Below are 15,574 nucleotides of genomic sequence, written 5' to 3'. Positions count from 1 at the left end.
GGTTGTAAAACAAAGAAACTGCCAATCATAACGCTGTATTCATCAATGTGAGAGACCTTCCTAAACAAGCAGAAATCAAATTTTGCAGAATACATGGAGCCTAAGGAATTATGCTTGCAGATATGCTACCAGCAGAAATAAGAATGATTATCACCACAATGAAAAAGTGCACAGGTAGAAGATCGAGCTACAGATGTGATAATTCAAAATTGGTATACAAAAGAGATGTAATCTACTAGGACAACAATGGCAACTTGACGTTTGATTATTTGTTACAGATTGTGTTCATTCTCTTTAGCAAGTGTATGCTTTTTTCTAATTGTTATTTATTGCAGTTTTTAAAAAATTTATGTTTTACTAAAAATGTAAATCATATTTTTGGAGAGAAAGAAGTGATTTTGAAACGCTGGTTTACTCACTAACTGGCTGCAATAGCTGAACCTGAGTTGATCCAAAGCAAGGAACTAGGAGTTTCTTTCAGGTCTCCCACATGAGGACAGAATCCAAAGGCGTTGTGCAATTCTCTAATGCCTTCTCAGGCCGTAAGCAAGGAGTTGGTCGGGAAGTGGAGAAGCTGGGACACAAACCAGTAACCATATGGAATCACAGCACTGGCACTGTGAGCATACAGCCACGCAGGCATCATGCGAGGATGCCCTGTTTGCTGAAATCTTCACCCAAAGCAGTGTTAAACCTGTAACTGCAAGGTTAAATGCAACTATGTCAAAGATAAAATAAAGATAAATGTAAGAAACTTAAATGGGACAAAGCAAAAAAGATGGCCAACCACGGAAGACTGGTGTAGCTGACAGTGCAAAGAGAGAGAGAGAGAATTAAGCAGAGGAGAGAGCAGGAAGTTTATCATTGCAGGAAAAGGTGTCCGAAGCTCCCCGGATTCATCGGGACCAAAACAATCCACAGTGGCAGAACAGTAACTCAAAAACAAGCAAACAAACAAGCAAACAAACAAACAAACAAACCTCATGACTGCAACCTGCAAACAGAGTTGCCATAGGCGGATACCACCCTGACAATACAGACTAAACCTAGTGAGTCAAGAATCCATTCAGGGAAGAAGCCAGCAGAAGTAACCTATAAGAAATAAAGGGCAGCAGAAAGTCTCTTAGATTAAGGATACTGGTGGGGTTAGTAAAAAGGAAAACAAACAAACAACAACAACAAACAAGCAAAGAAAAAAACAAAACAAAACAAAACAAAACAAAACAAAAAAACACCAGAAAACTACTAGGGAACTGTAGTTTCAAGCAACATCTCCCAGAAGAGGGACCTCCTTTGGGGAAAGGATCGTCGGGAGGTGAAGGGCACAGGTCAATGGTGCATGCAGCAAGCCCAGAGTCTACCCCCACCGAAAGGCATTGGGGCCTGAGTCGCACAGAGCGATGCCTCAATACCCCCAAAAAGACACAAGGACTCTCAGGGTCAGAAGTTTTTCTCATGGACTCAGTCTTTGAAGGCGCACTTGGGTCATGTGTCATTCCAATACCCGGCAGACCTCAGGGGAACGCCAATGGCAGAGGTACAAATGCTGGGAAACAATCCCACTCAATACCCCCACCCACCCACCATGGATTGCTCTTTCTTGGCTAAAGAAGGTACGGTGCCCCGCAGAGTGTGGAGAACCATGCCGCTGTTTGCACATTGAGTGGTCGTGGCTGGACCATATCTGATCTAGGCAACTGCACAGAAAGCAGAGGCTGGGGAGGCGATAAGGAAAAGGGGCCAACTCAGAGAACCCCTGCAAAGCTCCACACTAGGCCGAGGCTGGAAAATGCTACTGCTGAGGCTAGCACTAGGTGTCCACAGGGTGGCACCCTGGTAACCAGGCAAAGAGAAAGAGACAATGGTGCCAGGAACTCTAAAAGCACATTAGAGGATAAAATTTCAAAATGCAAACAATGGGGAGAAGTATCAGAAAAAGTCAATATTCAGAGGGAAATGACAAAAAAAAAAAAGACTTAAGACAACCTCAGTCTCAAGTCTCAGACTTGTGAGATGAAGTCATTGAGGAACTACCAGGTTAAGAAAACAAAGAAATAATCAAGAAATTCTTCTGAGACTCTGAGAAGCACTGGAAAGAATTCAAGGAATGCAAAAATAACATTATCACCAAAATTAAGCTTGGCCAACAGAATGAATGCTGCAGAGGAAAGAATTTCAGATGTAGAAGATAACAAAATTCAGAGCACACAACAAGTAAAATATCTGGAAGAAAATCTGATCAAAACCAATAAATCTACACAAGAAATAAACGACTGCATCAGAAAGTCAAATTTCAGAATTATAGGAATTCTGGAAGGTACGAAAGATAATCAGGATTATAGGAGGTGTCCAAGGAAATTGTAAAGAGGAACATCCTAAACTCGGGGAACATAAAAGCAAGCCAAATTCAAGAAGGAGAGAGAACACCAATCAGAAATGACCACAAAGCCCCATAATCCAGACAGAGTATAAGCAAGCTCCCCTTAAAGGAATACAAAGAAAGGATATTGAAACAAGCGTGGAAAAAAAAAAAGAACACAATAACATTTAGAGTAAAACCAATTAGAATTACTGCTGACTTTTCACAAGACTCTTCGATCAAGACGGGAATGGGGCAACATCTTTCAGACCTTAAAGCAACATAACTATTAACCAAGAATATTGTACCCAGCAAAGCTTTCATTTTTATTTGGAAAACAAAGTCAGATATTTTTACAGTAAAGAGAAGCTGGAAGATTTTGTCCACACAACACCAGCCCTAGTAACACTCCTCAGTAATGTGATGAAATCAGAAAGAAAAGAAATGCAACTGAATCAAAGATGTCAAAGGGGAAGTTATTCACACTAAAACACATAAAAGGTAACGCTAGACAGAGACACCAACACACACGCACACACACACACACACACACTCAGTCATGACAGGACTAAATCGCAACCTATTAATACTAACTGTGAGCATAAATGGCCTAAACTCCTCAATGAAGAGATATACATTAGCAGAGTGGATCAAAAACCAAGATCCAACTAACCGCTGCCTACAGGACCCACATAATCAACAAAAATGAAAAGAAATTGAAAGTGAGAAGATGGAAAAAGGCATTTCATGTGATTGGAAAGGAAAAGGAGCAACTATAGCTGTTTTAACTTCAGATGATACAGGCTTCACCATGAGAGATAGCAAGAGAGATAAAGACAGACATTTCATGATGATAAAGGGAGCCATCCACCAAGAAGAAATAACAATCATAAATTTTACATGCTAAACATAAGAGCACCTAGACATATGGAAAAAAATATTGACTGACTTAAGAGGAGACATTGATGCCAACACAACCATTGTGGGAGAATTTAACATCTCATTAACACCACCTGATAGATTAACAAAACAGAAACTCAACAAAGAAACAAGAGAAATCACACAGAAAATAGAACAAATGGACCTAATTCGTATATATAGAATCTTCCATTTCATGGACACAGAATATACAGCTTTTTCATTGATACACAACACCTTCTCCAAGATCTCCATATGATAAGGCACAAAACAAGTCTAACTGAATTCAAGAAAAGGGAAATCATGCCATGCATCTTTTCAGATGATCATGGAATGAAACTGGAAGTCAACAAATTAGAATATCCCTGGAAATATGTAAACTCTTGGAAGATGAACAACATGCTATTAAACAAACAATGGGTCAGAGAGAAAATGAAAGAAGAAGTAAAAAACTCCTTGAAACCAATGAAGACTCAAGCACAGCATACCAACATGTGTGGGATACCGTCAAGGCAGTATTATCAGGTAAACGTATTGTAATTGGAGCCCATGTCAAAAAGCAAGTGCATCAATAGATACGTGAGCTCAGTATTTGCCTGAAGGATTTAGAAAATCAACAGCAGAACAAACCCCCAAAACAATAGAAAATATGACATTATCAAAATAAAAAAATAGCCAAATAGAAAGCAAAAAATTCCATACACAAAATCACTGAATCAAAAAGTTGGTTCCTTGAAAAAAATAAACAAAATAGACACTGCACTGGCCCAATTGACAAAATAAAAAGGGAGGGGAGGTGGCAGGGAGGCAAGAATTAAAAGGATGAAACATGAAAACGGGAACATAACGTCAGACACTGCAGAAATAAAGAGAATAAGCAGAAGCTACTACATACACCGATATGCCAACAAATCACAAGAACTCCATGAAATGGAGAGGGTGCCTGGACTACCAACAACTACCAAAACTTAGCTACAAAGCAATGGAAAACCAGAGCAAATGTATATAAGAGGCAGAGATTGAATTAGTAATTAAAACCCTCCCAACAATGAAAAACCCAGGCTCAGACGGTTGCACTGATGAATTCTGCAAATCATTCCAGCAGAACTGACCAAAAACCTCCATAAACTCTTCAAATCAATTGTAGGGGAAGCCATTCATCCAAACTGATTCTATGAAGCCACCATTACCTTAGTACCAATCCTGGATAGAGACCCAGCAGAGAAAGAAAACTAGACTCATATCCCCGATGAACTCCGATACTAAGCGCCTCAACACAATCCTAGGCAACAGAATACAAAAACACATCACGGGCCTGGCAGCGGTGTGGCCTAGCGGCTAAAGTCCTAGCCTTAAACATGCCGGGATCTCATATGGGGCCAGTTGTAATCCCGGCAGCTCCACTTCCTATCCAGCTCCCTGCTTGTGGCCTGGGAAAGCAGTCAAGGATGGCCCAAAGCCTTGGGACTCCGCACCCACGTGGGAAACCTGGATGAAGATCCTGATTCCTGGCTCTGGATCGGCACAGCACTGGCCGTTGCGGTCACTTGGGGAGTGAATTATCAGATGGAAGAACTTCCTCTCTGTCTCTCCTCCTCTATGTATATCTGATTTTTCAATCAAAATAAATAAATCTTTAAAAAACAAAACAAAACAAACAAACAAAAAAACCCCACATTAGACAGATCATTCACCCGGACCAAGTGGAATTCATTCCAGGCATGCTGGGATGGTTCAACATACATAAAGCTATAAATATGATACATCGCATCTGAAAACACAAGAACAAAAATCATATAATAGTTTCAATTTATGCAGAAAAAGTTTTTGACAAAATCCAATACCACTTCATGCTAAAAACACAAAATAAGGTAGGCATAGAAGGAATAATCCACCACATAATCAAAGCAATATATAAAAACCCAATGTCAGCATCACATTGAATGGGAAAAGACTAGAAGCCTTCTCACGAAGATCTGGAACCAGGCAAGGATGTCCACTGTCAACACTGCTGTTTAATATAGTACTGGGAAGTACTCGCAAATGCTATTAGACAAGAAAAAGGAATCAAAGGAATTCAAATGTGAAATGGGGCAATCAAATTATCTATGTTTGCAGATGACATGATCCTATTTACAAGAGGATCATGAGACTAAATAAAGAGACTGCTACAACTAATATGAGAGTTCAGCAATGTAGCAGGGTATAAGATAAATGAAAAGAAATCAACAGCCATAGTGTACACAAAAAACCCCAAGGCTGAAAAACAATCAACACGGTGCCCTTCAAAGTAACAGAGCAGAAAATGAAATACCTAGGGATAAACCTTTCAAAGTACATGGAAGACCTATAAGAGGAAAACTACGAAGCATTAAGACAAGAAATAGGGGAAGACTTTAAAAAGTGGAAAAATGCCTTGTTCCTGGATGGGCAGAGCAAACATCAAAATGTCCATACTACCAAAAACAATGTATATGTTCAATGTAATTCCAATCAAATACCAAGAATATACTTCACAGAACTGGAAAAAATTATGCAAAGGCTCATCTGGAAACACAAAAAGGCATGAATAGCCAATACTATCCTCCTGAAGAATAAGAACCTGGCAGGAGGGATCACAATCCATGATCTCCAGACATATTATAGGGTACTAGTGATCAAAGCGCCCTGGTACTGGTTAGAAGCAGAGAGGTAGTTCAATGCAGTGAAATAGAAAATGCAGAAGGGAATCCACACATGCACAACTATCTAATCTTCGATGAAAAACAAAACAATCTTGGAAAAAGGAAGGTCTCTTCAATAGATGCTCTTGAGATAACTGGATAATAGCATGTAGAAATAAGAAGCAAGACATGTACCTTTCAGCACACAAAAGATCAAATCTAAATGCATTAAAGATCTGAATCTACACCCAAAAACCATCAAACCTTTCGGAGAAAAGGCTGCAAATACTCTGCAAGATAAACGCATATAGGCACTGACTGCCTAGAAAAACACCAAAAGCAAAAGAATTCAAGATCAAAATAAACAAATGGAACTACATTAAGTTAAGAGTTTCTGAATGAAATAATGAACAAAGTAAAAAGACAACCAACAGAATGGGAGAAGATATTGCACGCTACACAGAAGACAAAGGTAAATTTCCAGACTATACAAAGAGCTCCAGAACAACAATACCATCCAAACAAACAACCAGTGAAGAAATGGGCACAGGAAATGGGCAGACACTTTACAAAGGAGCAAATTCAGATGGCTAAAAAACACATGAAAAATGCTCAAGATCTCTGGAAATAAGGGAAATTCAAGTAAAAACAACAATGAGATTCCAATTAACACCAGTAAGCATGGCCCATATACAGAAAACTACCGACAACACCTGCTAGCGAGGTTGTGGAGAAAAGAGAACCCTACTCTGCTTCTGGTGGGAATGCAGACTAGTGCAGCCACTATGGAAGTCAGTAAGGAGAACATTTAAGCAATTAAAAATTCACCTAACATATGACCCAGCAATACCACTTCAATGAATATATCTAAAAGACTTGTTCCATGACAAGCAACATGCACCCCAACGTTCACTGCAGCACAATTAACCATCACAAGAACATGGAAGCAACCTAAGTGTCCATCAACAGAGGACTGGATAAAGAAACTGGTTCATCTACACTATGGAATACTATTCAGCGATTTAAAAAAAGTGAAACGCATTACTTTGTGTCCAAATGAGCCAAACTAGAGACCATTATGCTTAGGGAAATGAGCCAATCCAAGAAGATGAGATATCATATGTTTGCTATAATATAATAAAACATAATACAATATAATATCAAATCTAGTGATATTATATGCGAATCTTACTCTATGTGACTTCATATTTACCTGTACCTTGTGTAACAAGAACTGATGATGTAAATCATTAATCAACCATCCATAATAGGTTGATGCTTTATAATCACCTGAGATGGTCAATGTCCATTTTATCACTGTTATTGGTACTGCCGATATAAAATGAAGATCTGATCTCACTGTACCTACATTAGGGCCTCAGGATACAAGGATGAACCCACAACAAAATGACAGTCTCATACATGGCAGGGAGAACTCCAGTGGAAGCATGATGGACTTGGGAAAATTCACCAAGGACACACTTTGAGAACCTGGTTTGGGGAACAGAGTAGAGGAGAGTGAACTTGGTGGAGGGGGAGGGGAGAGCCAAGTGCCAACTAAATTTCATCAAAAAACAATGCTAAAAAAATTAAAAAGGAAAGTAGGAAGGAGTATGGTGGGAAATATCTGTATGCTTCTAATTCTGTATTGTTTAACTTGCTCACTTTTCATAAGTTTCTAAGACATGAAAGGAAATAAATCCCTTTAAAATTATGTTTCAAATGATATCCACTGCCTTCTTTGAGCATTCTAAAGATTCCATTCAGAGGAATGGAAGGCTGAAAACATTTAAGTCTAACAAAAACATTATTTTAAAGAATGTACAAAGCAATGTGTTTGTAACACATAAAAAAATTCAACACATAAAAATATTCAACAGGATGAAATCTGAACTAAATTTCTAAGAAGAAATTTTAATAAATGTGAATGTTTTCTGATTTATTGTAATTAAAAATGAAAATATAAGCCTGAAATAAACCTAATAATGTTCACAAGTCAAAATAAAAATTAAAGAATAATTTGTTTGCATCATACTCTCCCCCTATGCTCTCCAACAGCAGAGCTCACCGGCCATTATGAAAAGATGGGCCTTCTAGAATAGTGACCAACCGTCCCTCACCCACAGACATGAAGCATCTGGGTCCCAGTCTAACAAAGCAGAACCACAGAGTATGGCTTCCGTAAGTCTCCAAGGTTGAGGAGGTAGCCTGAAGTTTCCAAGGCCTGAGAGCTGAGGCACAGAGAGATCTCCATGGTAACTGCAGGAAGGGTGTGGCTAGACATCTTTGTGACATCAAAGTTTTGCAATTCTGTTTGGGACGCTTAGGGGACCTGTTATGCCTCAAGCTAGAATTTGATCAAAGTTTTTTTCTGCTAACTTTACCAGGCTGAACTCACGTTCAGATTACAAAATTAAACCTTCTTCTACCCTCAGTCTGACTCCAATTGTTCTGTCAATTCATATTCAATGTTGCTTAATTTTTTTCTCTTCATTTTAACAACATTATCAGATATAATTTAAGGTCAAGGCACTACACTCAGTGCTGAGTAACAAACTTCCAACAACCCGACATGTAAAAGATTTTTTCTCACAGTGCTGGGGCAGCACAATAAAAAATGCCATTTTACAGCAAAGTATTACATTTTGTTATTATTGTTTTGCTATAATATTAGTGTTTGTGTGGAAAACAGAATCAGAAGTATTAACAGAAAAAAATGTTCCATGCACAAATTAGATTGTGTACAAATGTGTTAAAATAAAGAAAGCAGGGGAAGTGGCACATCAGAAGTTGCACAGGAATGTAATCTCACTAGTGAGCTGGAGGGCATGTAGGATTTGCAAGAAATTCAAGCTATGGGTGCTTGAACCCATGGGCCTGTTCTTCATTATAAATAGGGCTTTGGAGGTGTGAATAAAAAAACATGTTGAGATAGCATACTCCATAGCTTTAAAATATTTCTTGACATTCTCACAACTGTCTCATCTACTATTTCTTCTAAGATAAAGAAACTTAGTTGATATCACCTCATTTGTATTTGTGCATTGCTGCCTAAGCCTTTGAGGCCTCCTCCAAAATAATTTTCTTGTGCTGTAAGCAAAATAAATTGCTTACATTGTTGTCTTGAAGTGTCTCCTGTGTTTTTTAGTTTTGTTGATTTGTCTTTTCTCTTTTTTAGATAGCTGTTCCATACCTTTAGGATTTACATCTATAAGTCTTTGATGCATTTTGGGTTTTTGTGCAGGATTACAGAGAGGACGTTTTGTCAGAGTTCACTGACCTCCAGACGTACACCCAGCTTTTCCAGCACCAGTTTGTTCAGGTTCTTATTGTGTTGTGTTTTGTTTTGTTTTTCCCTCAGTGTACTTTCTGTGAATCTTTGTTGGGAATAAGGTAAATACACAAATATGGATTCATTGGTGGGGTGATTTCTCTTCATTTCATTGTTCTGTGTGTCTGCTTTTATGCTTTTTTGAAGAACTATAAATACCTTGAAATCAGTTATTTTGATGGTTTTGGATATTTTTTTTATTTTTTTTCATTGAAGATATATTTATTTTACTACAAAGTCAGATATACAGAGAGGAGGAGAGACAGAGAGGAAGATCTTCCGTCCGATGATTCACTCCCTAAGTGAGCCATAACGGCCGGTGCGCGCCGATCCGAAGCCGGGAACCTGGAACCTCTTCCGGGTCTCCTGTGCGGGTGCAGTGTCCCAATGCATTGGGCCGTCCTCGACTGCTTTCCCAGGCCACAAGCAGGGAGCTGGATGGAAAGTGGAGCTGCCGGGATTAGAACCGGCATCCATATGGGATCTTGGCGCGTTCAAGGCGAGGACCTTAGCCGCTAGGCCACACCGTCAGGCCCTGGATGTTATTTTTTAAATTGCTTTGGATATTTGGGTATTTAGACACACTGTTCTTACATAAAAATTTTAGGGTGTTTAGGAGTTCTGAAAAGAAGATCTTGGTATTCAACTGATTTTTCTTTCTCAGAAATTATTTTTATGCATTTTGTGTACACACATGCTTCTGATTTTTGTGGGTTGAATTTGTATCCTAAATCAGTTATGGAAGTAGTATATCTAATCCAAGAATATTTAGTAGAGACTAGGTTTTTTTTATGAATTAGTGTCATATTATCTTAAAACAGAAATAATTTTATTATTTCCTTTCATTTTCATACTCCCTTTGTATTTTTCGCTTTCCTACATCTTTGGCTAAAACTACTAAGTTGAATAAACAGAAGAAAAAGGGGCATTCTGTTAGCTGCCAGAATAAAGCGGGAATCATTTCAGCTTTTTCCCTATTCAGCATGATGTTTAGTAAAGCTTATCATAGGAATTGTCAACTTTCCTTTTGATGATTTTCAGCATGAGTGAATGATGGATTTAATCACATTTCTTTTCTACAACTATTGAGATAATAATATAGTTGCTAGCTTTCATTTTTTGATGTAATATACTAATAGATTGTGCTTGTCTTTTAAAAACTAATTTATTTTAATCATTTAATTGGAAAGGAAGACTTAAAGAAAAATGACACAGAAAAAGCATCCATGCCCTGGTTCACTTCCTCTAGTTGCCAAAAAAGCCACAGCTAAGTCAATCTGACACCAGAAGCCAGGAGCTTCTTTTGGGTCTCCCAAGGTTTTGGGCCATCCTCTACTGCCTTTCCAAGCCACAAGCAGGGACTAGAAGTGGATCAACCAGGACATGCTTGGCCCATTGAGTGTGTATCCTGAACCACCCTGTGTCCTTTGGATTAGCCCCTCTTAACCATGGTGGATGATCCTTCTGTTGCGCTCTTAGATTTGATCTAAGAAACTATACTAAACTATACCAAAGTCTTTGTGTTTGTACTCATCAGGTATGCTTTCTTTGCCTCTATCTTTAAACTCTCTCTAATATCTCCTGTAAGGCTTATATGGCAGTGAAGAATTTCCGTTGTGCTTATGTTGGAAATCATCCATTTCTTCTAAGATTTTATGAGGTTAACTTCACTGGATAGAGTATTGTCGGCTTTTCTTCTGTTTCTGAATTCACAATAAATCTAAACTACTCTTGCCCTCTGTAATGTCTGCTTAAAAATATACATTTATGTTAATAGGAGATATTAAATTGTGATTTGCGGTTTTTCTAATGCAAATATGAGTTCTCTCTGTGTTTTTAAAATATTAGAGTATAATATATGGTCTTTGGGATTTCTTCTGGTTATTTATTAGAGGTCGCTTCGGCTAATAGATGTTAATGTTTTTCTGCAGATTGGGGAATTTTTCACATATTTGAATTTAAGTGTTTTCTATTCTTCTACTGTGTTAAATTCTGTGGGAGGAAATCCAGAATCCTTGCCAGTGTAGAACCAGAGCTAGTTGAAATTCCTCTGAAAAGGCCCTGGAGCAATTAACATGGGAATGAATGGACGGGAAATTCCCTCATACATAGGTTAACAGACCTTGGGAAAAAATCCACTAGAGGAACAGGTTGTGTATTGGGGCACAGTATCTTGCAATTAAAACATAAATGGCTCAAGCCTCACTCCCTTGATGCCTATGTGACAACAGTATTTTAAGAAATCTGATTCTGTTAAAATAAACTTCAGCTACTGACCAACAATCAGTAATCCACACATGTCATTATTTGCTCTGGGCACCAAATCCAGACAGGCAGTTAACATATGGTGCTTGAGTTGGGACTTGAAAGAAGAAAAGAAAGTTCAATGGTCAAAGGTTATGGTCTTGTCTCTTTATATCTTCCTAATGGATTCTCTGAAAAACTGTGGTTCCCCCACAGCTCACCCGGCCTTGGAAGTGAAGCAGCTCCCTTGGATACAATGTGCTCCTGGACAAAATGGAATCTCCACTGGAACTGACTCAAAAAACAGAAAAACTTGATTTACCTTTAATATTCTTGTGTTTTTCAACAGGTTAGGGGTACAGAGAAATCTTCCAAATTCTTATAATGTTTCAGGAAGACTTTAAGTATAATCTATTAAGCTTCTAATCAGTGATTTATAGATAATAGATTCTTAATTATCTTAGACATTAGGAAAAACTATAGACTTGCTGTGTGATCTGAGAGCACCCTGACAGCCTGTTAAAGCTGGTAATGTGCAGAGAGCAGGACGGGACCCCAGAGTGGAGCAAGAGGATTAGAAGTGGTCTATATCCTAGTCCCAGTGAGACACCCAGTGACCTCTCAAATGCTTTCACTGCATAAACAGTGGACACTTCTTCAAGGATTGTCAGAATGAACACTGACAACCATGTCCTAATAAATCATTTATCCCTATTACTTTTAGTGGGTGCATTGCATAGTAGATGAATTTTCCAACAGATATGTCTTCAGTTATCAATTTAGGCTTGGTTTCAGTGTGGTGGTATGTTATTCCTACATCTTCATTTGCTGTTGTCAAAGGTAGTAGTGGAGTTCTCTGGGAGCCCTTGTCCCAATACTTTGCTCAGAGTATGTGCGAGGTATACATCAGTGGCTTAATCATCCCTGTGGCAAGGAACTTTATCCTTAGGTAAAACTAAGAGTTTTGCAGAAACACAGACCTCCAGCTCCTGCCAATGGATGTCAGAGACTTAGAGAATGCAGTGGGTACAGATCCCCTGTCTACACTGGAGAGAGTTATCATACTATAGGTTCTGGACTCAGATGTTCACAGAACTCCAAATTTCCCTAAAAGAACAGGGGCCATGGTGATGGTATTGGTTCCGGGAGTTTGCTAGATGCACAACCTTCCAACTACAAACTGAAGAACTGACGTCATGCAGCAGGGCTAACATGGACAACAGTACAGCTGGAAAAGCCCAATACACTACAGACTAAGAAGCTGACACCATCAGAGCAGAATTATTGCTTGAAATGAGCCAGGCATTTGAACTGGCCACCTCTGGTGGGGAATCTGGGGGGGAATTACAGAAGGCCTGCTCATGAATTCCTGTGTGCCTGGGCCATAACAATAAGAAAAAGTGACCTGCTGAGGAGGAGAGGAAGGGTCCAAATAGCTGACCTTACTGGGCCCCTAGTGACTACTGTGGATTCCTCTTGAACCTAGCATTGCCAATGTATGTTGTTTATGCAGAGGTTATTTGTTGAGGTTCTCCTCTGTACTTAATCACCTGAAATTTGGATTCTGCCCACCCCCGCCCCTCGACCATAGGTCTGGGTTGCAATTTGACTTTTCTGTTCTTTCTTTCTCCAAACTACCATCCCAGAGCTTTTTAACTTGCATGGTTCCCATATTTCTTTATTGGGTTCCAGTGTTCTTTGCTGGGTACATCCTCCAAAATCTACCTTTCTAGTTGTTACTTTGTTTATTCCCTGTGGAAGAATAGGTGAATCTTGGTCACATCTATTTCACAATCTTGCACACCCACTTACAATTTTCAGAAATAATTATCACCCGCTTTATTGGTGTTTATTATCTAACTTTATCAGATTTCTTTCATCTCTTCCCATAAAGGAGCTGAAGTCATGGGAACTGGGGAGATACAGAACATACTTGATGTACAGACTGTCTATATGATTTAGAATCTAGTTTTGCCTTGATTGTAGAGCCAAAGCATTCATTTTACATATTTTCCTATAGGCAAGTTTTTCATTTCTTTCCTGTTTTCCATGCATAGCCACACTTAAGAAGTAAAGAGTTATGTTTTGTCTCCTAGACCACAAATTTTCCAATGAATTTTTCCTCTATAAAACAAAATGTCCCCTTCACCACATTGCTTTATCTAGTCAACATTCTATTTGTCAATATAGATACATGAATATTTATTTCATAGTTTAATTAACTGCTAAAATTGTATACACACATATATATAGGGTTAGCAAACAGCATGTAATTATTGCTTACAGACTTCAGATTTACATTACTTTGTCAAGTACAAAGACCTAGGCATTACTATCAAAGGGAGATTTATAAGGATATAATGAAAAATGATTTCCTTTATGCTATTTGGAAAGTGCAAGGTGCAGGAATTTCAACACATGTAGAAGCTTGAATTGAGAGGCATACAGACTTCACAAGGGTAAATTATGAAAATATTAAGATAAAATGAAAATAAAAACACAATCATATATTTATACAACATTAAATCCTAGATATTTGATTAACCACTGGATGAAAAAAATTTACATTTTAAGACTACATTCATTATTTTAAGATTGTTATCATATCAATCACATTATGCAGAAGGTCAATTAGTCTTTTATCAGAACTGATAAGCACCACAGGACTGACAGTGGCATAGACATTTCCCACCAGCCTCTGGATATCCAGGATTAAAGGTTCAAATTTCCACAATGTGGTTGAGAAGGATGAAATGATGATATCCACACAGTACATAACCACAAAGAAACTCACCAGCAGCAGGACAGTACAGGTGGCCCATTTTACTGGGGAGATTCTTGGGGACATGCTCATGCTGTGAAGGTACTCAGATTTCCTCTGATGTCGACATAAGAAAATCACCATGTACATGCTGGAGAACAGCATCATTCCTACAAATAAGCCACACTGGGACAACTCTAGTGTGAGAACTAGTGCCATGATGGTGGAGCTCATTGAGGAAAGTGAGCAGTATCTATTAACATTGAGTAGATTGCTTCTATTGGAGTGAGCTACAGTGTAGATGGTCATGTAGCAATTAGCAGACATATTGAGGGACCAAAGACAGAAGAAAGCAATAATAATATAACTTGTGAGTTTATGCTTAAATCTTAACAAGCGGAAGGAACTGGGACTGATGGTTATAACCTGAATGATGCTCAGGAGACAGGTGGTGGAGATGGCGAGACCCCTCGTCACCCCACTCAAGTAGAACAGAAGCTTGCATTTTAATTCATTTGGAAAATTCAACAATTTGAACATGTCTTCAGATACAACATCCAGTGTAGTAAGTAGCATCACTATGTGGACAACGGCCAGGTGACAGGTGGTTATATCAGTGGGCCTAAACCTATGAACCTGATAGATTGTGAAGATGTGGAAGATGAGGAAGAAGGCATTGGCTAAGATTCCTATGCCAGCTTGGAAAAAATACACAGTTTTTAATGATAACATAATTGGATATTTTTGTACATATCAGCATGCTGGGAGCCTTTTACATACCTATGAAACAGAAGACATACCTTACATTACATATGATCTTTCTTTTGTATGAAATCACCACAAATTATGATTTTTATTTTATCCACTTATTAGAATGAACCCTGAATGCTTAATAAAATTTTCTGGATTTAAAATTCCTCCACTATTTTTCTACAACAAATGTTTTTTTCATTATACCTGTGTTTTATCACTTTTTGCCACTTCTCTTTTGGCACATCAAAAACTCAACAACAAAACAATCATATTTTTATTTTTCTCCCTCTATAATTTTGAAGTACTCTCTTATGTTGGTCACACTCAGGAATGAGTTTCAAAAGAAAAGCATTCCTGTGCAACCACATGGTATGCATCAAAATGTATGTTCACCCTCATCACACATGGATTCAAGATAAATTTAACAAAGTGATTATTTCCATTTCTGAAGGATCATATTGCATTCTAACACCATATTTAAGCATGGAATATATCTGTGCAATCATTTTTCTTACATGTGTATGGGCTTATATTGGCCTAACTCA

The 15,574-nt window shown here is 38.3% G+C and overlaps 1 protein-coding gene across 1 annotated transcript; it reads right to left on the bottom strand.

Annotated features, from left to right (window-relative positions):
- Positions 1-14,099: 14,099 nt before the first annotated feature.
- Positions 14,100-15,042, bottom strand: LOC101535426 (putative vomeronasal receptor-like protein 4). The gene has a single exon (XM_012931186.2). The coding sequence runs from the start codon at positions 15,006-15,008 to the stop codon at positions 14,100-14,102; it is 909 nt and encodes a 302-aa protein (XP_012786640.2). The 5' UTR covers positions 15,009-15,042.
- Positions 15,043-15,574: the final 532 nt, after the last annotated feature.

This window comes from Ochotona princeps, chromosome 11 (assembly GCF_030435755.1).
Source record: "Ochotona princeps isolate mOchPri1 chromosome 11, mOchPri1.hap1, whole genome shotgun sequence".
NCBI classification, from domain to species: Eukaryota; Metazoa; Chordata; class Mammalia; order Lagomorpha; family Ochotonidae; genus Ochotona; species Ochotona princeps.
This window is presented reverse-complemented; position numbering and strand designations above follow the sequence as displayed.